General features: G+C 33.3%; 1 protein-coding gene across 2 annotated transcripts in view; it reads left to right on the forward strand.

Annotated features, from left to right (window-relative positions):
- Positions 1-213: 213 nt before the first annotated feature.
- SPINK5 (serine peptidase inhibitor Kazal type 5) overlaps positions 214-25,964 on the forward strand; it is a 77,584-nt gene continuing 51,833 nt past the window's right edge. The window contains exons 1-5 of one of the 2 annotated variants that reach the window (XM_033096959.1): positions 214-348; positions 1,556-1,581; positions 6,117-6,244; positions 8,140-8,212; positions 24,589-24,716. In XM_033096959.1, coding sequence (XP_032952850.1) covers positions 294-348; positions 1,556-1,581; positions 6,117-6,244; positions 8,140-8,212; positions 24,589-24,716 — 410 coding nt within the window. In that variant the 5' untranslated portion in view covers positions 214-293. The remainder of the gene's footprint in view (positions 349-1,555; positions 1,582-6,116; positions 6,245-8,139; positions 8,213-24,588; positions 24,717-25,964) is intronic. The other variant, XM_033096960.1, reaches the window with a different exon arrangement.

The following is a 25,964-nucleotide window of genomic DNA, read 5'->3' on the forward strand; positions in this document are numbered from 1 at the left end:
CAATGTATTGCTGTTTGAAGAGGTAGCATGAGAACACATTAAAGCTACTTTGGAAATAGACATTATGTATTCACATCTGCTACCTTGACAGGATCCTAAAGGATGGAAGCAAAACTGACGTGTATATAAAGTCCAGCACGACCTGGAACAACTGGTTTTTTAATGTTGGCTATTGTTGTGGGTGTCATCTGTATATATAAAAGTAAGCTGCATCTCCCCGGGTTCAGTCCTAGAGCACCAGCTGGTGAGCAATGCAAGGAGCAGACTTGTAACCGACTTACATCATCTTCATCATGAAGATAGTCCCGGTGCCAGTACTTCTGACCCTGGCTCTTTGCCTCATACAAGGTGAGCAATTTGCATGTAATCTAAGTCTCCTCGCCACACATTGGGAAGCCCTGGGCAGGGACTAGTCTCCTTCCCCTGCCCAATTTATATATTGAAGGTATTCAATGTTTTATATATAAATATATATATACATGTAATCCTGAAATATCTTGCCAGACACATTTTTTAAAAATTATGTACTTTATGACTATGCTTTATGACTATGTTCTTATCTTTAGAAATGGCAAGTAATTTGAGATAATCTGAATTTTTTTCCATGAGAAATCGTTCCCTTAATTCTACATCGGTTCTAAAAGGCTAATAGATTCTTCGCCCTCTTCTCCTTACCAAGCATATCAATTCATACTGATAGGAAGTATGTATAGAATATATATTTGAAACTTAGATGTGTGTTATACATATTGACGTATTTATAAAAATATTTAAAAATTAAATCCTGTCGTCTATTCTTCTTTTAAAGCAGTAGTGCCTTCTAGCGTATTTTAATTTTTGTGTTTTCAAATCCTAAATGGATTGAAGGTACTTCTCCTAAAAGGTAAGGGACTTTAATGGGAGCTACGAGGTAGAATTTTGTATTTGCTACTTGAATTTAAAAGGAACAGAGATTGCGTAGAGTTATCTTGCTCTGAAGCATTTATGTTTTTTAAAAGAAAACCTGAGATGGAGGGTCAGGAGATCAATAAACAAGTGATTCCCACTTTCCTAACGTGTAATAGTTTGTGATTTTAATTAATCTTAATTTTTATCAGATCTCTAATTTGTGTAGCTGTAATAAGGAAGCAGTGTTACCAGAATTCAGAAAATTTCATTTTATGTGTATAAACTTTATGCCAAAGTATACTTTCAAATTATAACTGATATGATTGATATTTATTATGTTATAATTTTAAAAGAGGTCTGACATCGTTTGCTGTGAAAGAATTTTTTAGAAATTAGATATTTTGAGGAGGTCAGAAAGCGTGTAAGTATTATTTTCCAAAGTAGTCGGACCTTTCTGAGTATTTGGATCTTTCAGAGCGTATGTGCTAACCTCCTAGTGCAGTGCCCTCATTTTGTTTGTCATGGTCAATTTTAATGTGTTCAAGAATCATTCTATAACATATTGCCATTAAAATAAGCAAGACACTGTACTGAGTGAATTGGTTTTTTTCTTATTTCTTAAATATTTTATATTCCCTTAACTTTGGTTTTTGTATTTTTGTCCCAGATGCTGCCAGTAAGGAGGAAAATCAGGTTAGTCCTGCTTTTTCTGTCCATTGAATCCATCCCAAGATCTCTAAAGAAAATTAGTTTGTGGCCAACACCTTAATGTTAATAATGCAGACATAGTATACTGATAAGTACTAATAGCTTTTGTTTAAAACACAGAAAGAGGTCTTTATGAATCAAGGCATGACTCTCAGACACACACACCTCGGTGTATTAATAATAATGGATGTCTGCAAGAGACCATCTACCATGCTAAAGGAGTGCTTTGAAATTCCCAAAACAAACAGTGACTTAGTATTGTTCGGTTTAACAGCTGAAAAAGTCATGACACATAAGAAGCCGAAATAAGTTTTCTTGTGATCATTGTATTAAAAAGGGCTTCTTTATATCTTGTATCTGTCAGTGTACATATTTCATTCAATGTATATTTGCTAAGCATCTATGATGTTTCAGACCTTATTTGAGATGCTGGGAATATCCAAAAGCAAAGGAAATAGATAAGACCTCTGCCCTCATGGAGTTTATGTCTGTATCTGTATCTTAATGGAGGAAAACAGACAAGTTGATAAGTAAATTAGTAAGATGTATAGTACATTAAATGATGATTAGTGCTAAGAGAAAAATAAAGTAGGATGAAAGGGTGGAACATAGGAATTTCTGGGGATGGAGATGGTATCAGTTCTTCTTGGGACAGTCAGATAAGTTCTCCCTGATGCTAACATTAGAACAGAGTCTGAAGGGGCCAAGGGAGTGAGTCATGAAGATATTTCCAGTTTTGAGTCGACCAGGCAGAGACACATGTGATGGCAGAGCCCTGACTTGGGAGGGTGCTTTATCACCTACCTCTTCTTAGAGGCCTTTTGTTTGCAGAATAAAAGAATCATTTTCTATAAAAGTTGAACTATCTATTCGGGAAAAAAATATTAAGTTACACACTCAACTATGCCATTAAAATAGTGCTCAGTATATAGCAAACATTTGCTATGTCTCTCAAAAGCCATAAACATTAAATAATAAAACAGTAAAACAACCCTTTTCCACAATGAAACTCAGAACCATAGTTAAAATACTCTCTTGCTGTATTTTATTATAACATTTCTTTTTAAAGAAACTTCTTACAGGAATGTTCTAAACATTCATCACAGTCTCCATGATTTCATGTAAATTTGCTGATTAAGGAGTAGTTTAGAAACCTCTATGGTGTAAGTAGAGTTAGGTATGGTAAAGAAAAAGGCTGGACTTTTGGGAATCAAATCACTTGGATGTTTTATGCTGGCAAAAAGAAGGGTGTTGTGTAAACTTCATTGTGTATGAAGCCATTTTTTTTTTTTTCAGAGTCTGTGATAATGGGTAGGGATTTCTGGTAGTTATTTCAAATTTTGCATTAATGCTTTTTATGCCATCAAGCTTTAATTCACTAAAAAATGTTTTAAAAATGTAAATTTAGCCACCTCTTTTGCTGGCAAAAGCAAGAACATAGAAGTAATTATTTCTCCAGAAATATTTCTGATCACAGTCCTTGGATATTTTGTCAGGAATGAAAACTGTTGACTTAGTCTTTTTTATGGTGCTGGAATTTCATTTTTCAAGTTGAGTAGCTTGAGTTCTTTCTAGTACCATAAAAGCGTGTTGAATGTTATGAACATGAGTCAGAACAGCACGGAAAAGCTGTGTAGTAATCTGCAAGGATCTTTACGATATTCTTAAATATGTCATCACAGAGGGTTATTATAAAGCTAAAAACAATCTTGTTAGTGCTCTAACACAGAGAAGGAATGATGCTAGCACCTGGGGCACTTTATTATGATTTCTGGGGAGGGACAATGGAAGACAACGGGCTATATAATAGCCAGCTAAGGAAACAGAAAGAGGTTGGCCTTAGAGGGCTCCAGTTTTCCTGAGATTTGGAGAAAGCACAAATAGCAACAATAGCAAAACAAAATGAAACAAAGCCCAGAAGTTAGACTGCAAGGAAACTGTTGTTGGAAAGTCATCTTCCCACCTCAGGATGCCACTTTGGTCCAGATGTGCTCCTGTTTCAACCCTCTCTCTTACAGTAGTTGGGAGCATATTACGTTTTTCCCAGAGAAAAACCCAACTGCTGCTTTCAATGGTTATGGCCTTTTTCCTATATCGTAACTCAGAAAAATAGCATTGAATTCCATCTTAATTTATTAAACACTACTTTCTTAACCTGCTTTCTTGGCCTCGGTTGTCCATTTGTAAAACAGGTGGATCTTTTCTAGGAATTAGGAGCTCATCTAATTGTGACATTGGAGAAGTCCAATTTAGTAATTATCCTGATTTAAATGTTCGTATTCATTTGTCTGCTAAAAATTACTTAAGGCTTCATCCTAGTGTTATGAATCTTATTCTTTAAGACCTACCTCACAAGGAACATATTTCTATTACAAAGACACTAGGCTCTGATTCTATGACAAACTATCTAGACTTTATAGAATCAGTTGTATCTGGCAAGCTAAGCAGTAACTTGCAGTGTTGGCATAAGATACTATAGAATCAGAGACTAGACAGTTTTAAGAGACCCAGTTGTCCATCTGTTGTCAGAAATTATTACCGTGCTACTCAGATAAGATCACTGGGTGGTGATAACAATCTTAGAGATATTTTAGTAGGTCACCCTTAGCAGAATTTCCCAGGGCTGTTTTCTGACATTAGTTAGTTATTCTTTTTCACCATTAATCATTCTGTAAGTTCAGCCAACTGCCTCCCATGTTTAAGATGCTAGGTTACGTATACCACTATCCATTAGATGGTAAGCAACATTTAGACAAGGATCCTTCTGCCTATTTACTGCTGTATCTATGGCACCTGGCAAAATATCGTAATTTCATAATAAGCGTTTGTTGGATGATTGATCATTATAAAGATATGGGAAGCTGAATAGAATTCTATAATCAATCCTTTGGAAGAGGTTGCATTTGTCAGAGTTGGAACAAAGTCTTGATTTAATTTTTTTCTGATACAAGTATCTCGAAGCAAGATTTTTTCTTTCTTTTTTTCCAAAATCAAAACAAAACAAAAACCCAAAAAACATAGATTCAAACAGTTGCTCTACAGGTCCAGGGGATTTTCAAAACTATTAGAGAATATAAATCATTTTGAATAATAGAATAGGTGGAAATAGGACAGTGGAAAGAGCTTTAAGAATGAGGGTTTTTTTTTCTTTTATTTCATTTATTAATTCAGTATATTTATGGAAGGACTGTTATATGTCACTCTTTTCTAGGAGCTTGAAATCAATAGTGCATTTGCACTATGTAGTAAAATATCATTCAAAATGGTTTCCACTTTTCTCACTAAATTTGGTACAGTGCTGTCATTGGCATTTCCAAAAAGAAAACCAAAAACCAAGTATAGCGCACCATGTCTTGAAGGGTGTCACACAGAGTAGCAAAATAGTAATACCAGAGAATATGCCAGAAAAAGAAAATTAAGAACAAATGAACGGGAAAAAAAAAGAGAGAGAGATTTAAGCAAGTTTGGAGAAAATTGCACAGTATTTCCATAGGTTTGTAAAGTTTGATTCTGGTAGTGACGGGGGTGATGGTGGTTGGGGTGCTGGTGGGAGGAATTTTTAAGAAAAGAACACAAATTTGAAAATATGAAATGACTAGGCCTCTCCGGGGATGTGACAACGAAGGGCCTGGAAACTTAAGCTTCGTTAGCTTTTAAGTAAGTCAGTTTGTGTCCATTAGACATAATATCCGTGAATCTGAGGTTTATTTCAGAAGAGAACTAATCTAGAAATATGTTCTCCAAACATATATGACCAAGGGATCCTTTTTTTTTTTTTTAATTTAAAAAAAATTTTTAAATTTAGTAACCGTTAACATTTCTAGGAGCTGGTATCTTGCACTACGTCCTTTCGGGTACATGGGCAGAGGCACTTCATAGTTTTTAATGCTCACACACTTTGTCTCAGTCCCTCAGCAACCTTTTCATAGTCCCTTTTACAACATATTATGACCTACGGTGTTCTAGGTGCTTTACATGTGCCATCAGCATACTCCAGTAACAGTAAGGACAAAAGCAACAATAATAATAAAGGAGCAGAAAGAGGAGAGAAGGAGAATCTATTTGTTGAATATCTACTATGTATCAGGCATTCTTTGAGGGCTTGACACACTTGTAATATTTAATCCTTGAAAACCTGTGAAACATATATATTTATATCCCTTATTTTTACAGATAGGATAAGTGAGACTTTGAGAAGTTAATTTCCTAGGGCTGGTGGGCTTGTAAATGAGAACCCTGGAGTATAAATTGAAGTCTTTTGACCCCAAGTCCCTTGTTCCTTCCAGTTCACTAGTTGTTTTAAATGAACACTTGTTAGGTGAATTTGCAATCTCCAATAGATAATCCGGGGTCACTATTTTTGTTTGTATTTTTTGTAGAAACTGAGTGAATGTCTTCCATATAAAGGGGGGTAGTGGTTATTAAATAATATTGCTCAGGGAAGTTTTTAGAAGGTAAAGTCTTGCTTTGATGAGGTTTCAATAAACACAACCTTTTTTTTTTTTTCATCTTTCCCTTAGGAAACATGCAATAATTTTCGGGTATTCATGAAAAATGGGAAGTTGTTTTGTTCCCAGGATAAAAAACTTCTTAAATTCCCTGATGAAATAGTCTTCCTCAAAAAATGTGCCAGGTGCAAAATAGTACTGTGAGTAAAGATTCTCTTTCTTCTAAGTGTTTGAGTTACCAGCTCTTTGAACTCATCAACTATAATGTCTATAGTTTTATATGTTATAGTATATTCATAGTTTCAGTCTACTATCAAAAACATGTAATAAGAAGGAAAGCTTATTGTAAATAATACACCTGCTAGTTTACATTCAGTTTTCAAGAGAATAAGAAAGGATTCTTCAACTTTCTTATGTAAAATATAATGCATTCTTTTTTATTTTCTGTCCATTATAGTTTTCTAAATCGAAATGGTTAAATAAAATGCTTCATAAACCACACTGGCACCTCTTATCAGATCAAGTTGGATAAGTGCCACCTACCTGGAAAGATTTTAATAATCACTCAAATGGTATTCCAAAACACCCCAGAGGGCCCAGTACACCTTATGTAAAACTTAATAGTCTTTTGAGAATGTAGTTCCAATTTGAGTTTCCTGGCTCTGGAAAAAAAATAAATAAATAAATAAGAAAAAAAGTCAGATTTCTTGGGCCTGTTAAGACCTGACTCTGTTGTACCTTAGGGACTGAGAAAAACCCCTGGGAAATGATGCCAGACATTTCTTCTGGCAGCCAACCCGTAGAAGGGTTTAAGCAGGATATAGTCTGACTCTGAGCTGCCAGTATCTTCAGACATCTGGGATTAGCTAGGGTGAGATGGACTAAAAAGTTGATGGTAGCCTTCAGTCACGTGTAACTCAGAATTAGTACCCCAGAATTTCCCCAACATCTATGCAATGTTCCTCAACTTGATTCCTTCTCTTCAGCGACACCCCAAAAGTGGAAGAAGGCTTGAGTTATCAATTGCAAGTCCTCAAATCAAGGTGTCCTAATTTATTTTTGAACAGGAAGGTCATTCTCAGTTTCTGACCGTGAAAACTTCAACACTGGTACCAAACCGATGCTAAGCTTAATTTAAGATAATTATGTGATAATTAGCTTTTTAAATGCCAGGCTGGTATGTGTCAGTGGATTTAATTTGACAGTCAATAATATTGGGATAATGAAGCTCTGATTACATGTGCTGCTTCTAGTGAAGATACTGTGGGAAGATGAAGGAAGGCAGGACAAGATTTAGGGTGAAGGAGGCCCAGGAAAGTTGAAAAATCCTTTCTTCTTCTCTTGAAAGCGGAATATAAACCAGCAAGTGTATTATTTACTATGAAGTCTCCTTCTTATTAGATAGGATGTTTTGATAGTAGACTAAAACTGTGAATATGATAAATTTGCTGAAAGCTAATTTAAAATAAAAATGAGATGACTTAAGACACACAAGGCAGTTTATTTACCACTTCGAAGTCACCCACTCAATTATTACCTATGTAAATTATGTTGGAATTATGGAATGGAATTATGTAGGGTTTTTTTCCTATGTATGGAATTATGTTTTATTACCTATGTAAATTATGTTGGAATAAACTTGGTTTTTTAACCCGGAAAGAAGGAGACGGTACAAGACATAAAAGCTACCCTCAAATTGCTGAATTTGCTCCGTGGGTCCTTAGACATTGGAACCAGGACCAAAACAGGCAGGCAGATTTTGGTTCAATATGAATACTGCCTTTCAAAGAGAGCATTCCAACAATGATACAAATAGCTTTTAGAGTTGGTGATCACCTGGATGTTGGATGCATTTTAGGTGTGGGGGAGGTTATCCGTTAGGAAGTTAGAGAGAGAGATTCTCGCCTTCAGTAGAAACATGTTTGAGGTATTTTTCAGCTGAAGAGAGGTTTGTGGTACTTGGGCTCATTTCTGGACATACGTCCACTTCTGACATACTAAGGAAAACATTCAGAATTAAGTTGACTATGTATACTGTTATCCCTAGAAGCTGGGCGAGCATGTCTAAACTATGCTGCTCCTTGCTCTCTTCCAGGGAAAAAGAAGCAAAATCCCAGAAAAGGGCCAGGTATTTAGGAAGAGCCACCAGGGCCACTGCCCCAGCAAAGGTGAGACTATTGAGAGTCAATTTGCCATGTTTGCTTTCGAGATTATGTTTGACTCTATGTAGAGTTGTGTATTTCCCAATTACTAGGTCATACCTGTTGTGAAGCCAACTACTAAGAAGGGAGTGAACATGGCTTTGTCCACGGGTGAGCTAAATATCTGGTACAGCTTGTCCGTAGGCCCAACCCATGATCCAAGTCTCTGAAAACATTCTGGGCACTGGCAGGTGCTAAGAGGTGGAGTAAGCCAGTGGGATGTCTGCCTTCCATGGCCATTTCTCATTTCCCCTGTCCTGTCTGAGCTCCGACAACAGCCTCCATAGGACTGTAGAACTAAGTCCAAATTTCAGAGTTCTTATTTATCGTGTATGTCACTTGGACAATTGACGAATCTCTAAGCCTGTTTTTTCATCTGTGAAATGGAATGTGGATCAAATGAGAAACCAAGTTTAAAAAGCCAGCTACAGTGTTCCACGTGTGTTAGCAGGCATTTGACTCATTTTATTTCCTTTTTCTTTTCTTCGTTTACTTTTCTAAGCTCTTTCCTAATACCTAAATTGTACTCCTAATTCAACGAGAGTTGCTCTTTTTCCAGATTGGGATTCAGGCCAAAGTTTGTTTGAGAAAAGAGTTCTGTAGTAAAACATATTTTTTAATTAAAAAAAAAAAAGATCTAAAGTGAAAGAAATTGCCCAGATGCAAATCACCATACAACCATTTCACTTTATAAATATATTTTTTTATTTATATAAAAATTTCTATTTATGCAAAGAAATAAATAAAAATTCTAGGCCCAGATTGGGGAAAATGTTCTGGCCTATAGTGTTTCACAATAAGTTATCGACAAAGCTGGCGTCATCACCAGGTATCCTGACAACTACTCACATCACTCCAGGTCTCCTATGTAGCTTCTTCTCCAATATTTTTTTCTCTTCCTCTTTTCCTGTCTCTAACACATAATTAAAATAATCAGTCAGGGCAGGCACACCCAAATGACTTTAACATCCTTAGTCTAACCAAGCTACCATCTTCCTTGTTAATGTTACTTAGGAATGTCTGAGAACCTCAGCCTCCGCAGAAAAGCTAGTCAACCAAATTCTTTGCCTGGGCTCAACCAGTCTCACTTTTAAAACAGTAACTCCCTCACCACTCAATTAATCAATTTGCAAATCCTTTATCTGAGCAAAAGGGAGCAGCTTCTGTGTTCTGCAAGATCTATGGAGGGTCAGAAAATTTTACTAGTGACTTTCAAATTTGCCTTTATTTGTCACATTTAGAGAGCACTCATTCTAGAAGATTTATTTTCCCCATTCTCTGCTTCTTTTTCCTTTATGAAAAACTGATACATCAATGGTGTTTTAAAATATAGTATATAAGCAAATGACATAAAAATAAAACACACACACACACACACACACACACACACAAGTTTCAATTCTAACAAACTTGCTATTTTAAAAATATTACTAGTGAGATGTTTTCGTATGTTGACACACATTTATTGAATTTAAATCAAATAGGATTTTTAAGAAATAAAATTACAAAAGTTTAAGACATTTTACCTCTCTGTTAACATCTTATACCTGAATTAGAATTTTCACCTCTAAGTAAAGTTTACAGTTACATGTTTTGCTCCCTAGGAAACTACTTACTTCTAAGTTAACGCCTTTTAGGCAATTTCTGTCTAGATTTTTACTTTTCTGTGTGTAGATGGATTCCTGCCATTATGCTATGTGTTTCTTGGTGTTTTACTCTCCACTATAACAGAAAAAAAAATCAACCAACTTTTTCTGCTTAGATTCCTCCCATCAAAAATTAATCCTTACACTCACTCTCAGAATAAGGTGCTCTGCCTGTTTAAGAATTTCCGTCCTACAGATATCCTCTATCTTGCATCATCAATTTCTTCTTCACTAGTATGTTATTCTTTCACCTTCCAACTCTAATGTCCAATCCATAAATAAGTCTTGTTGGTATTCTCTAAAGTAAATCCCAAATTTGACTCTTTTTCACCATTTCCCTTTCTACCATCCCAGTCAAATTCCTCATAATTTCTAATCTCTAACGTATTTAGTCCATATAGAGACCTTTGTTTTTTAATTGATTAATTGATTCATTCAGTATTTCTCATTGATTTAGGAAGCCAACTTTGTAGGATATTAACACATAATGTGTATATATGTTTCTAAGTTCTCTATTCTAGTTCAGCTTAGTTTATTGCTTTAATAATTAACAAGGCAAGTTTCCTTTCTTAGTTCTTCTTTTTTCAAAGTTGATTTACTAATGCATAGATAATATGTTTTCATATATTTATTAGAAATAACAAAAATTACTGAGTTTATGAAAAAATCCAATTTGAGTTTGGGAACCCAATGTGACTAGGGACACAAAGAATTTATAAATTAATTTGAGTAAAATTGACTTTTTATAATATTGACTTGGCCAACTGAAAAGCACAAAATACCTTATCATTAATTCCTATAATTTGTGTACTTTATGAAATTTATAAAGTAGATTCCACAGTGTTTTTGTAATTTTGTTAATACCTAGAAAATTTGTAAATGTATTGCTATTTTGATTGATATTTTGTTGTTTATGTGATATTTCTATCTGGTTATTGTTAATATAGATAAATTGTATTTATTTATACAGGTTGATCTTATATTGAACAACTTTATGATATCTTCTATTTTGATCACTTATTTGTTAATTCTTTCTTTTTTTCTTGGTAGGTGATCACATTATCTGCTTATAATAGGAGATAATAGTTTTATAACTTCCTTTTCAATCTTCATTTCTTTTTCTTTCCTTATATGATTGGACAAGATCTAGAGTTCAGTAATTAAACAGTAGTGATGATAATGAATATTACACTGCCTCTCTCCACTATATTAAAGAGACTACATCCAAAGTTTCTCCATTAAGTATAATGTTTACTGTATTTTTTTTATGAACTTTAGCAAGTTTAGGAAGTTCTTTTATGGTCTTAATCTTCTGAATATTTTGACCATTATCAAATGCTTTCTCTGCAACTATTGAAATAATTTTCTGATTTTTTTTCCTTTAGTCTATTAATATAATAAAATTCTTGATAAATTTGCTAATGTTAAGCAATTGTTTTCTTAGGGTAAATAATACTTAACCATAACATATTTTTAATACATTGTTGAATTTGGATAGTTAATATTTCCTTTAGAAAACTTGAAACTATTTTCATAAGTAAAATGAGTCTACAGTTTTCTCTCTTGATTTATTCTTATTTGGTTTAGGAATCACTAGACAATTACCCTGAGTGGTAGCATTTCAAGCCATGGCTGAATAAGGAGGTCAGCAAATGTTTTCCCCAAAATGCAACTATAAATCTAGACAAATTGACCAAAACAATTGTTATAGCATTCTGGAAATTGATCAGCAGCCTATATCAACTTGACAAGCATTTAAGCTTGCAAAACTGGTAAACTTTGGATTAGAACAATAGGAATCTACAATGTTCTTGCTTAGGGATACTCTTATCTTACCCCTGTTGCTTGCTTGGTACCGAGGGTCTACCAAAGCAGGGTAGGCTATGAGGGTCAGCGACTGCACTGCCATGGTTGAAAGGGGCTTTTACCTAATTTGAGGTAGTAGGCAACAGTCATATTCACAGATGTTTTTGATGAAAGTTATGACCTTCACCTAGAGTAAGGAGGATGGCCTGAAGTTGTATGGTGGGAGCAAATATACGAGGTCTGACAATTAAGTTCACGAACTTGTTGCAACAATGTTGCTAACCTTTTTTGACATCAGAGGGATTATTCATTATGAATGTGTACCAATGGGACAAACAGTTAACCAGGTTTACTATTTGGAAGTGCTGAAAAGGCTGCGGGAAAAAGACAACCTGAACTTTTCGCCAACAATTCATGGTTCTTGAAGCATGACAATGCATCAGCTCACACGGCACTATCTGTGAGGGAGTTTTTAGCCAGTAAACAAATAACTGTATTGGAACATCCTCCCTACTCACAGATCTGGTCCCCTATGACTTCTTTCTTTACCTGAAGATAAAGGAAATATTGAAAGGAAGACATTTTGATGACATTAAAAAATCAAGGGTAATACAATGTCAGCTCTGATGGCCATTCCAGAAAAAGAGTTCCAAAATTGCTTCGAAGGGTGAACTAAGCACTGGTGTCAGTGTATAGCTTCCCAAGGGAGTACTTTGTAGGTGACTGTAGTGATATTCAGCAATGAGGTATGTAGCACTTTTTCTAGGATGAGTTCGTGAACTTAATTGTCAGTCCTTGTATTTCTAGCTGTTTTCACATCTTGGTAGCAGAGGCCAAAAAGGGACCAAGCAATTCACATACTTCTGGCTGACCATAAGGCTGTGTACCATCACTTAGAAGACATTTTAAAAATCCCAATGGAAAACAAATGCTGGGTTAAATGTAAAAATGGCCTGAACTTTGTGTGCCCTCCCCAATATACACAGGACCATATGCAGAGGGTAGAAGCTTACTGGCTTGAGGTGTTTGAGCACAACTGTTTCAGTCATTGGCCTATCACTAAGTTATACAAATGCAGGGGGGAAACCTAGGAAGACAGGCTTTAAAAAATAAATAAATGAATGAATAAATATTTTCTTAGCAGATACATCAACAGCTACATAGCAAGAAAGCAAGGAATGAGATATTTGGCCCAAAGATACAAACGAAAATAAAACAGCAAAAATAATCTTTACAGTAAAATAATAATCTTGAGTCACTACAATATATTATCCAAAATGTCAGTTTTCAACAAAAAGTATGAAATATACAAAGTAGTAGGAATGTATAACCCATACTCAGAAAAAAAACAAGTCAATGGAAACTGAGTGTCTCCTGGTTAAATTTGGCAAACAAAGACTTTGAAGCAGCTATTTAAAAAGTGTTCAAATACTAAGAAACCCAAATTTGAAGATTTAAAGAAAAGTATAATAATAATGAACAAAGAGATTTTCAATGAAAATACATGTATTTGTATTAGAACAATGGTTCAAACAATTCAAGATTTATGAGTTTCAGCTAAAACACACACACACACACACACACACACACACACACACATATATATATATATATCTCAGATAGATATTGGAAATTCTGGAGTTGAAGAGCACAGTAACTAAAATGAAATATTCTGTAGAGGGGCTCAAAAGACGCTTTGAGATGCATAAGAAAAAATTAGTAACTTGTAGAAAGATCAATAAAAGTTGATGATGGAAGTACAGAGAGAAAAATATCGATGAAAAATGAACAGAATCACAGAGTCCTTGAGATAACAACAAACTTATCAATAGGAAAACCAGAAATAGAGCAGAGAGAAAAAAGAAAAATTATTTGAAGAAATAATGGCTTAATACTCCATTGTATATATGTACCACAATTTCTTTATCCAGTTATCCATTGGCATGGGTTGTTTTGGTTGTTTCCATATCTTGGCTATTGTAAATAGCACTGCAGTGAATATAAGGGTTCATATATCTTTTTGAATTAGTGTTTTGGATTTCTTTGGATAAATACCCAGGAGTAGAATTACTGGGTCATAAGGTAATTCTATTTTTAATTTTTTGAGGAACCTGCATTCTATTTTCCATAGTGGTTACACTAATTGGCAATCCGACTGAAAGTGCATAAGGGTTTCGTGTTCTCCACATCCTCGCCAACACTTGTTGTTTGTTGATTTATTGATGTTGGCCATTCTGACAGGAGTGAAGTGATATCTCATTGTGGTTTTTGTTTGCATTTCTCTGATGATTAGTGACGTTGAGCATCTTTTCATATATCTATTGGCCATCTGTATGTCCTCTTTGGAGAAATGTCTATTCAGGTCCTCTCCTCATTTTTTAATTCAATTGTTTTTTTGGTGTTGAGTTGTATGAGTTTTTTGTGTTGTTGTTTTTTTAAAATAAATTTTAGCTATTAACCCCTTATCCGTATTACTCTTCCATAAAAAAGAATGAAGTCTTACCATTAGCAACAATATGGATGGACCTAAATAGTATTAATACTAAGTGAAATAAGTTAGACTGAGAAAGAAAAATACCATATGATCTCATTTATATGTGGAATCTAAAGAACAGAATAAACGAACAAACAAAAGAGAAATAGGCTCATAGATACAGAGAACAAACTGATGGTTACTAGATGGGAGAGGGGTTGGGGACTGGGTGAGAAAGGTGAAGGGATCAAGTAGTACAAATTGATAGTTACAAAATAGTCATGGGGATGTAAAGTACAGTAAGGGGAATACAGTCAATAATATTATAAAAACTATGTATAGTGTCAGATGGGTACTAGACTTAGTGGGGGATCGCTTCATAAATTGCATAAATGTCTAACCCGTATGCTGTACCTCTGAAACTAACATAAAATAATATTGAAGGTCAATAATAATTTTAAAAATTTGTCAAGGGATATAAAGAACAACATAGGGAATATAGTCAGTAATATTATAAAAACTATGTACAGTGTCATATGGGTGATAGACTTGTTGGGGTTATCATTTTGTGAGGTATATAAATATCCAATCACTATGTTGTACACCTGAAACTAATACTAAAATAATAAATAAAATAATTTCAAGGGTGAAGAAAAAAGAAGATACTGTAGATATATACAATGTAGTATTATTCTGTCATTAGAAAGAAAGAAATTCTGCCATTTGCAAAAACAAAAAATTTAAATGCACAGAAGCAGAGAGTAGAAAAGGAAAAGTGGTTGTCCGGAACTAGGGAGTGGGAACAGCAGCTATAACATAAATAAGGTCTGAGCAGCTGATGTAAATCATGGTGACTATAACTGATAATACTACACTGCATAGTTGAAATTTGCTATTAGAATACAACTTAAATATTCTCACACGCAATGAAATAAAGATAAAATGTGAGGTTAAAGATTTCTTAATTAGATAGGGAGAATTCTATCACAATGTATATGTATATCAAATCACCATGAGGTACACTTTAAACTTAAATGTTAAAAATTAATAAAATTAAAGAAGAAATAACGCTTAAAAATAGAAATAATGGCTCAAAATGTGTCAAATTTGATGAACAAAATTCATCTTTGCATTCAAGAATTTCAACAAGTCCCAAGTAGAATAAATACAAGGAGATCCATACCTTGGCTCATCATGAAAAATGTTGAAATCAGGAAAAAATTTTAAGTCACAAAAGAAAAGTGACATACACAATTAATGATTGGCTTCTCATATAAAATAATGAAGGCTAGAATGCAATGAAATGACATGCTCAAAGTGCTGAAAGAAAAAAAATGTTAACTAATATTCTATATGTACCAAAATTATCTTTTAAAAATTAAGGCAAAATAAAGATATCCCCATATGAATGAAATCTGAGAGAACTTGTTACTACAAACCTACTTTAGATGTAGTAATGGGTTAACTCTATAAATATATTGTTCTTATTTTCATCTGGCCTCTTTCAAAAATATAATATTGTATGAAACAATAATTATAATGCTCTTTTATTGGGTATATATTCATAGATACAACATATATGATCACTATAGCACAAAGGGGGATGAAGGAAATAGAGTTATATTGGGACAAAGTTTCAAATTTTGGGGGGACAAATTTTACCAGAATTAAGTATTAATCTGTAGTAAATTATGATAAATTAGAATGCATATTGTAAGCACTAGAATAACTACTAAGAAAATGACATATATAATAAATACATAAAATACACAAATAAATTAAAAACACACGAGAAATAGTCAACCCAGAAGAAGGCAATAGCAGAAGAACAGAGAAATAAAAAGGACAAGAGCACATTGAAAACTAATAGAAACATAGCAAATATAAATACAACCATATCAATAATTATGCTAAATGTAAATGATTTAAACACCCCAACCAAAAGGCAGAGATTGTTATATCATTAAAAAGCAACTATAAGCTGTCTCTAATACCTTAGATTCAAAGACACGAAAAGTCTGAAACGATGAAAGAGTGATACCATGCAAAATATCGCCATACAAGAGCAAGATTTGCGATATTACTATCTGACAAAATAGGCATTAAGACAAATAATATTATTAGAGACAAATAAGGGCATTTCATAATTTTAAATTCTGTATTAATATGTATCAGGGGATACATATCAATATGTCGGGATAAAACTATTATAAATGTATATGCACCTACCATGTTTCCCCGAAAATAAGACCTAGCTAAACCATCAGCTCTAATGTGTCTTTTGGAGCAAAAATTAATATAAAACCTGGTTTTATTTTACTATAATATAAGACCGTGTCTTATATAATATAATATAATACCAGGTCTTATATAATATAATATAAGACAGGGTCTTATATTAATTTTTGCTCCAAAAGATGCATTAGAGCTGATGGTCCAGCTAGGTCTTATTTTGGGGGAAACACAGTACTACCAGAAGCTTAAAATGTATGAAACAAAATATGCTGTAATTAAAAGAATAAATATACAATTCAACAATAATAGATATTTACTCTCAAAAATTTACAGAACAGCTAGGAAAAATATCATTAAAGATATAGAATATTGAAAAACACTGTCAAATAACTTAACCTAAACTGAAATATGGAGAGTGCTCTCCCATTGATTGCAGAAGGCATATTATTGTCAAATAATAGTGGATTATTCTTCTATATAGACTACATACTAGGATATAAAATATGTCTCAATAAATTAAAAAGAAAATTATACTAAGTATGTTTTCTGACCATAACAGAATTGATTACACAACAAATAAAAACTATGGAAATTCCCAAATATTTGGACACTAAGAAACATACTTATAAATAACTGATGGGTCAAAGAAACAATTGTAAGAGAAATTAGAACATAATTTGCAATGAATAAAATTTAAAACATACGAATTCAAGACTTACGGGTTTCAGCTAAAGCAGTATACAGTCATCCCTTGGTATTCAGGGGGGATTGGTTCCACGATCTTCCATGGATGCCAAAATATGTCAATGCTCAAATCCTTTAGTTGCTCCTCTGTATCCATGGGTTCCACATCCATGAATTCAACCTAAACAGTGCCAACTGTAGAGAGCTTTAAATGCCTTAAATCAGAAAAGAAAGGTCACAATTTAATAATCTAAAATTCCACATTAAGAAACTTCAAGAAAAAAAAGAGCAAACTATACCCCAAGCAACAGAAGAAGGTACAAAAGATTAAAACAGAAATTAATAAAATACAAAACATTAAAAAATAGAAAAAAAATTAATAAATCCAAAAGTTGGTTCTTTGAAAAGATTGATTACTAAAAACTGACCCAAGAAGAAATAGATCAAAATAGACCAATAGCAAGTAAAATGATTAAATCCATAATTAAATCAAAGAAAAATTCAGATCCAGAAGACTACAGTGGTGATTTTCATCAAATACTGAAAGAAGAAATAATACCAACCGTTTACACACTCATTCAGGAAATAGAGCAGGTGGTAACACCAGTACATTTTATGAAGCCAGTATTATTGTAATACAAAATCCAAAAGAGGGTATCACAAGTACAGAAAATTACTGACAAATACCCCTCATAGAAATAGATGGAAAAATTCTTAAAATATTAGTGAACAACACAAAAAGGATAAAACCATAACAAAGCAGGAATTATTCTAGGAATGCAAAGTTGGTTTAACAATAGAAAATATAATACATACATTGTACGGATAGAATAAAGGACAAAACTACACTATTATTTCAACAGATGAAGAGAAAGCACTTAACGAAACCCAACATTCATTCAAGAGAAAAGTTCACACAAAATAACTACCAACAGGCAAACTTTCTCAGCTGATAATGGGTATCTATTAAAAAAACAACAGCTAACATTATACTGAATGATTAGAGAGTGAATACTTTGGCCTTAAGATTAAGAAGAAAGCAAAGAAATTCATCACACTCTTTCTTTTCAACATTCAACTGGAGAATCTAGCCAATATAAAAAGGCAAAGTTTCTTAATTAATTAGAGATATCCTGATTGGAAAAGAAACAACTGTCTTTAATTATAAGGACATGATATTTTATATAGAAAACCCTGAAGATCCACAAAAAGAAAATTAGAATTAATAAACAAATTTAACAAGAACAGTATACAAAATCAATAATACAAACTGAATTGTATTTCTATATACTAACAACGAACAATCCAAAATTTAAATTATTAATTTCATTCACAATAGCATAAAACAATAAAATATGGTGAAATAAATTTACAAATGCAAGATTTGTACACTAGAAACTACACAACACAGCAGAGAGAAATGAACGATCTAAATAAATGGTGAGGTAGTCCATGTTTATAGATTGGAAACTCAGTATTGTCAATATGGGAATTCTCCCAAAATTAATCTATAAATTTAACACATTTCCTATGAATTTCTGGCAGACTTTCTTCTTCTTTTTTTTTTATACATTTGTTACTACTATCACATAAAGTGGCCCTTTGAGGGAATTTATATATATATATATATATATATATATATATATATATATATATATATATATATATATATATGGGAAAGGGAACAGGGCTTTATTGGGGTGCACTGTGTATTTCCAGGACTTTTTTTTCCCCAAGTCAAGTTGTTGTCTTTTCAATATTAGCTGTGGAGGATGCTGTTCAGCTTCAAGTTGTTGTCCTTTCAATCTTAGTTGTGGAGGGTGCAGCTCAGCTCCAGGTCCCGTTGCCATTGCTAGTTGCAGGGGGCGCAGCCCACCATCCCTTGTGGGACTCAAGGAATTGAACTGGCAACCTGTGGTTGAGAGCCCACTGGCCCATGTGGGAATCGAACTGGCAGCCTTCGGAGTTAGGAGCATGGAGCTCCAACTGCCTGAGCCACTGGGCCGCCCCCCCTTTTTTTTTTTTTTTTTGGTAGAAAATGACAAGTTGATCCTAGTATCTATATAGAAATGTTGAGACACTTAACAGCAATTGACTTCAAAATTTATTATAAAGTCACAGTGATCAAAATAGTGATCAAAAGAGTTATTGGTGTAAGGATAGACATAAAGATCAATGGAATAGAATTGAGAAACCTTACATTTATGCTCAATTAACATTTGACCAACATGTCAAGATAAACCAGTACTTGGGAAATTGAATATCCATAATCATAAAAATAAACTTAGATTCTTAGCTTACAGAATACACAAATGTTAAGTCAAAATGGGTTATGGTCCTAAGTGTAAGAGCTATAACTATAAAATTTTTAGAGCAAAACATAACAGAAAAAATAATGAATTTGGCTTAGACAGTTTTTTTATTTGGAACCAAAAGCATTATTCATAAATACAAAATTAATAATTTGGAGTTCATTAAAATTAGAAACTTTTGTGCTTTAACTGAGATCATGGAGACAGCAAGTCATGAGCTGGGAGAAATGATCACAAATCATATGCTGGGTACGAGACTTCACAGTGTGTATGTAAGGACCTCTTACGACTCAATTATAGAAGACAAACAACTGAACTAAAAATAAACATTACACTAAAGATATGTTAATGGCTAGCCAGCAAGCACATAAGTAGATGTTCTACATTGCTATTACTTAGAGAAATAAATGCGCATCAAAATCACAATGAAGGACAGTTATACAATAAAGTACAGCTATAATCATAAAGATAGAAAATACAATATGTTGTTAAGGTTGTGGAGAAACTGGAATATTTACAGATCACTGCGAAGAGTACACAAGTATGCACGTACATTGGAAAACAGTTTGTCAGTTTTGAACAAGCTAAACATAAATTTATGTTTAATATGATGTTATTTTTATGATGTTATGTTATTCATACGATGTTTAATATGATATGTTATTATCATATTAGCAAATATTCAGTCCTGGAAATCTATCCCACTGAAGTGAAACCACATGTTCCTACAAAGTCAGGCATGTGAATGTTCATTGCAGCATTGTTTTTAATAATCCAAAACTGAAAATAATCCAAATATCTGAAAGTCCACTGGTGAATGGATAAATACAATGAGTCACATTTATACAAGGAAATATTTTTCAGCGATAAAAAGGAATGTACCACTGATACTATTACAACACAGATGAACCTCAAAAATATTATGCAAAGTTGAAGAAGCCAGAATCAATTATTTATGATTCCACTTATATGAAATATCCAGAAAAGGTAAACTCAGAAAGTTTAGTGGTTGCCTAAAGCTGGAGCTGGGATTACCTGTAAATAGGCACAGGGGAAGAAACTCTTGGGGTAATGGAAATAATCTAAAATTTGGTTGTGGTTGTACAACTCCATAAATTTACTAAAAAGTGTTGAATTGTACATTTGTTCTTTCATTGTTTTTATTTCTTAGTGTTTATACAGTTATTTTCAATTAACATTGCATGTATTTTTTAATTTTCATCTTGTTTCTCTTTTATAAATCATACTAGAAATCTATGATATCAGCTTTAGTCTTCTCTATCGTTTTTTGTTATCTATGTCATTCATTCCTGTTTCTTTAGGTTTGCTCTATTGCTCATTTTACAATGGATTGAGCAATACCTACGTATTGAAATTTTAACTCTTCAAATTTCTTGACAAGGGTGGTTGAATATATTAATGATCATCTGTCTTAAGATTTGTACTTAAATGTTTCCATCTGTCATTCTTTGACAACATTTCTTTGTTTTCTTCCCTCCCAGAGTTTAGTAATACATAATTTGATTTTCAAATATGTGGCCCTTTTTTCTATTTTAAATTAACTTCTAATTTGATTGAATTTTGGTCAGAGAACATAGACCATATGATATGGATCCTTTGGAATTTCCTAAGTTTCTCGTGGCCTAATATTCTACTTTCATAAATATTTCAGATGTTCTGGAAAAAATATTTATTTTCTGTTTCTTGGATGTAGTTTTCTATAAAAAGCTAATGGCTTAAGCATCTTAGTTTTTTCCCCTTGATATATTAGTTTCTGAGAAGGGTGTGCTAAAATCTCTAACTCCAATTATTGATTTATATAACACATTCTGCTGGTTGTTGACATATTTAGAGCCTTTATTATTAGGTGAATGTGCCCATATTCTTCCTTTGACTTTACATAATGTCCCTCTTTGTTACTTACCATGCATTTTGGACTGAATTCTATATTTTAAGTATTAATATTGCTGCTTCTGCTCTCTTATTCAGTTTTACCTTGTATATCTTTCCTTATCCTATTGTTTTAATATTTGAATGCCTTTTAATTTTAGTTTTTCTCTTGTGGATCAATATCTAGTTTGATCCTATTTTTTAATCCAATCATAGTCTTTTAATTTGGGGTGTTAGTCCATTTACATTTTTTTATTTATGTTACGCTAGGAGTTGATTTTCCCAATTTTTTATATTTTCAGTTATCAGCCTTTTTTAAAAATTATTTTTAAAGTTGTTTCTTCCTCACAGCTTTTCTTTGATGATGATTTAAATGTAACACCCGTTTTTGTTCTTATTATGACTACCTTTAACCAAATATTTGTATTTATAATAATCACTATTGCTAATGTCTCTGTTTATTGTTAATATCTCTATTTTTTCCCCTAATTAATGTGTGTTAGTGGCCTCTTAATTCAACTTTGTGAAAATCTTCTAAATGTCCACAATTTTATTACTGACCAGATTTTAGATTTGAATTATTATGGCTATTTCTCTCTTTCTCTTGTTCTTTCACTTTTCATTAATTCTAGAGATTTTCCCTATTTCTTCAAATGTTCTTCGTACCATATATATGTTTACTTTTTTTTGAGATTTCTAATTTTATTCTTTATGTTTTTTAGATTTTCTTTTCTATGTTCAATTAGTTTTTCTTTATACCTTCTATGAGAGTTTCCTAATCTGATTTTCTAGTTCAAAAATGCATTATGTGTTTGTACCTATCCTATTTTTAGTTTTCACATTGGTTTACTTATTACCATTTAAATATTTTTCATAGCTAAAGATTCCACTTTTTCTTCCTTGGTAACTTCTTTTTTCTTGCTTTATATTGCAGGTATCTTCCCTTATCTCTCTAAATAAATTATTTTTCTGTGCATTCCAATAATTCTGCTTCAATTGTTACTGAATATTGTTCATATTACCATATTTCTTTTGTGTTGTTTTACTCCTCAGATATACAGATATTTTAACTGTTAAGATTCCATACTGGTTGTAGTTACTATTTTTTCTGACTAAAGTGAGGTTAGATAATATTCAAGGCCACGCTTTAGTCTCTTCCTCTCCTGATGAGTGTAAGGATAGAAAAAGGGATAAGGCCCAAAGAGCTGAAGGTTCTGGAGCCAGTGTTATACACCCAAGTTTGCTGCCACTCCACCAGGTCAGGAATCCATCTGTGCGTTCTCAGAAATTGTCGGCAGTAGGAAGAGGTGTTCTACGTAGGTTGTGATCCACCAGCCCTTGGGGTTTGGAGGAGGAGGTGGCATAGTAAATGCTTGCACCTGTTCTCATCACCTCCCAGCTGGGCTTTTGATCTGCCCTGTCAACATGCTGCTAACACCTGTGACCTAGTATGCCACTGTTGGCTTTGTTGGTGAACGGGAATAGCAGTGATTGTGAAAGTTAATGACTGTGATCCATATCCCTGATGCGTTTATAGGGTCTCCAGAAATGATTTTTGAGAGAAAACCAGCAGCTCTCTTGCTGTTTTCTCATACTCCATCCATACTTCTCTTTCTGTCCATCAAACAGGACAGTCTGGTTCTGATACAAATCCTTTGCAGTGGTAGCTCTCTATGCCTCCAGTATCTTTCCCTCAGATCTTTAATAGCTGGCTTCTTCTCATTCGTCTCATCTCACCTCAAATATTACCACTGCAGAGAGATCCTTCTTGACACTATTTTTAAAATAGCCACTCTCCTAGGTGCTATTGTATTTTTCATAGCACTTACTAGAATTTAAAGTTATTGTATTTATTATCTCTTCCTATCAGAATGCAAGTTTCTTACTAGTGAAGGTGTAATGGCTTTTAAGGAGTAAATGAACAACCAAATGAATGAAAGCAACACATATGGCCATTCTCCTGTTTTCATTCTCTTTTTCACTTCTTAAACATATGATATAAATAGTGGGATATCCTCTATAGCTTTTCTATTTTAATTTTTTTTCTTTTTTAATTGTCTTCTAGGAGAGTTCCTCAATGTAATCTTCTGGTTCACAAATTCATTATATATTTGTATCCATCCTACTTTTATTATTTTATATTGTATGACACACTAGGTCACAGATCTATACTCTAAATATTTCATATCTATAATGAAAATATTTTTATTATGACAATAATGGCCTCAACATTTTTATTTTGCAATGTGATATCATAAAGAAAAACCTCCAGTTTTATTCTTTGATTTTTAGATAGGAAATAAATTCAAGTTAGCTCTATGTTTTCTTTAGCTAGCTTATGTCACAATAGTGAGTTGCCAAATGTTTCGTAAGTATTAATTTGATTGTCACCATGAGCTGAAATGTGGATAGAGTATGAATTCCCATTGTTCAGATGAGGAAAGTGAAGTTCAAAGAGGTGAAGTAAGTGGGTGGCAGATCTGAGATTTAAACACTGGTCTTCAGTTATTACTTAGTGCAGTTCTTTTTCTCACCATACAGGTTTGTCCCTAAGTATATGTCATATTATTAGAGAAGAGATTTGGGGATTTCTCCCATTATCCCTAAAAAGGTATTTAGTTTTATTGGCTTGATTGTTGGTAGAGAAAACATTTAAAATAACAACAGTGGTAATAAAAACAACAACAAATTGTTATGATGTGCTAGGTACTGTTTTAAGTGCTGTACATGTATAAATACATTTAAATCTCTTTATAATCCTAGGAGGTTGATAATATTATACGCATTTTGCAAATGAGGATACTAAAGCACAGAGGGGTTAAGTAAGTTTTCCAAATCACACAACTAGTGAGTGGCAGAGTTAGAACTGTGAACCTAGAAACCTGGCTCTTAATCACACCCATAGTCTGTAATAATAGAAACTTTTTCGCAGCTTATAGTTTACAGAGAGTTTTCATATCCATTGTCTACTGGATCACAGTACCACTGTGTAGAGAAGTCAGGCAGGATTTGATAGACAAACAGTACAGTGCTAAGTTTCAGAGAGGTGATTGAATCTACCTCATCCAGACAGCGAGTGGCTGAAATTATACTGAAATTCTTCCTTGTGAAATATAATTATATCTCTGTTCTTCAACCATGTTTTATTATCCATGATTTTATTAGCTCACTATGGTCTCCTTAGTACATTTTTCTTTTCTAGTGAGTTTTATTGTTGTGGGCTTAAAACATTAACCTAATTATGTAAGGAATTTTTATCTCTGTATATTTTATGTTCTTTGATCATGTCTCTTGCAGATGAATTGTGATGATTTCGAGAAAGGAGAAAGAGATGGGGATTTTATCTGTCCCTTTGATATTGCAGCTGTCTGTGGCACAGATGGGAAAACATACAGCAACAGGTGTGCACTGTGTGCTGAGAACATGTGAGTATTTTCTGAAGCAGTCTGTCCTCTTAGAGTATGTTTGCTGTATAATTACATGACACATTGTTTTTTTCTTGTGATGTTTACGATAACAATCCGTTTTGTGGTAGTTTAGTCATCCATAAATTAGTAGGACTACTTCTTTTACTACTCTTAAAGAAAAAATATTTATAATACTTTATATTTTACAAAGCACTTTTTGTGCAATTTACCAGATGTTTACCATTGTCTCTATGAAGTAGATAGATATGATGTACCTATATCTACATATATACATATATACACATACACACATATACATATAGTACACACACTAACCTATTTTCTATCTATTTCTAATATATCCTTTCTCATAGAGAATTATTTAATCATCAAATTATATTTATTTATTAAGTGCTCAGTAATTTATACTATTTAGAGTGGGTGATTGGGGCTTTTAACGTTGAACTTCTTCCCATCATTCAACCTTCACCACATTGCTAAAGCATCTCGCTGTCCTATATTTTGCCCCCATTGGGTTCTTTCCCCACCCTCAATACTAGGTTTGGTTATTGATTGTCTTCGACCAACAAGATAGCATACCTGCTTTACAGGTTCTGGCTTGTGACCTCAATCTTGAATTGTCTGCTCTTCAGTTTTTGTAAATATTAGCAACCAATGTTTGAGAAGGCTAGTAGAGGTTATGATACTCACTCTTCGAGCTTCTGCGAGCTTTATCCCTCCTTGTAACAAGTATCTTGACCAAAACGCAACTGAATTAAATCACTCTGATCCCTCAATGACTACATTTTCAGAGATATACTCTAAAATGATGCCTTCAACTCTCACCAAGGGTCAACATAAACAGAAAACAAAAACAGCCATGGGAAGAACATACAGGATTTTATTAGATATGTGTTTTGTAAATGTCTTAAGTGTGGATCCTGTGATAGATTCTTTAAATCTCTGGGTCAGGTGAAAGTTCCCTCCCCTAATTTCTGGTATACTTCTTTTATTGCACAGTGAGAGTCATATCGCTAATGGTGTTTCTTCCTTAGCTCTATCTACTAGAAGACTCTGAAATAGCATTGGAATTGTTTTTTTTTTGTTTTACTCAGCTGATAGCTTTTGATATAACTTTTTTCTTATCACTTTTAACTGCTTAGTTTTTTCTTTATATTGTTTTTATTGTTATACAAATGCTATAGTTGTATCCTGCCTTATCTTTTTAGGAAGTAGGAAGTGTATATCTTACATTTGTGGTTCTTC

Source organism: Rhinolophus ferrumequinum, chromosome 24 (assembly GCF_004115265.2).
Source record: "Rhinolophus ferrumequinum isolate MPI-CBG mRhiFer1 chromosome 24, mRhiFer1_v1.p, whole genome shotgun sequence".
NCBI classification, from domain to species: Eukaryota; Metazoa; Chordata; class Mammalia; order Chiroptera; family Rhinolophidae; genus Rhinolophus; species Rhinolophus ferrumequinum.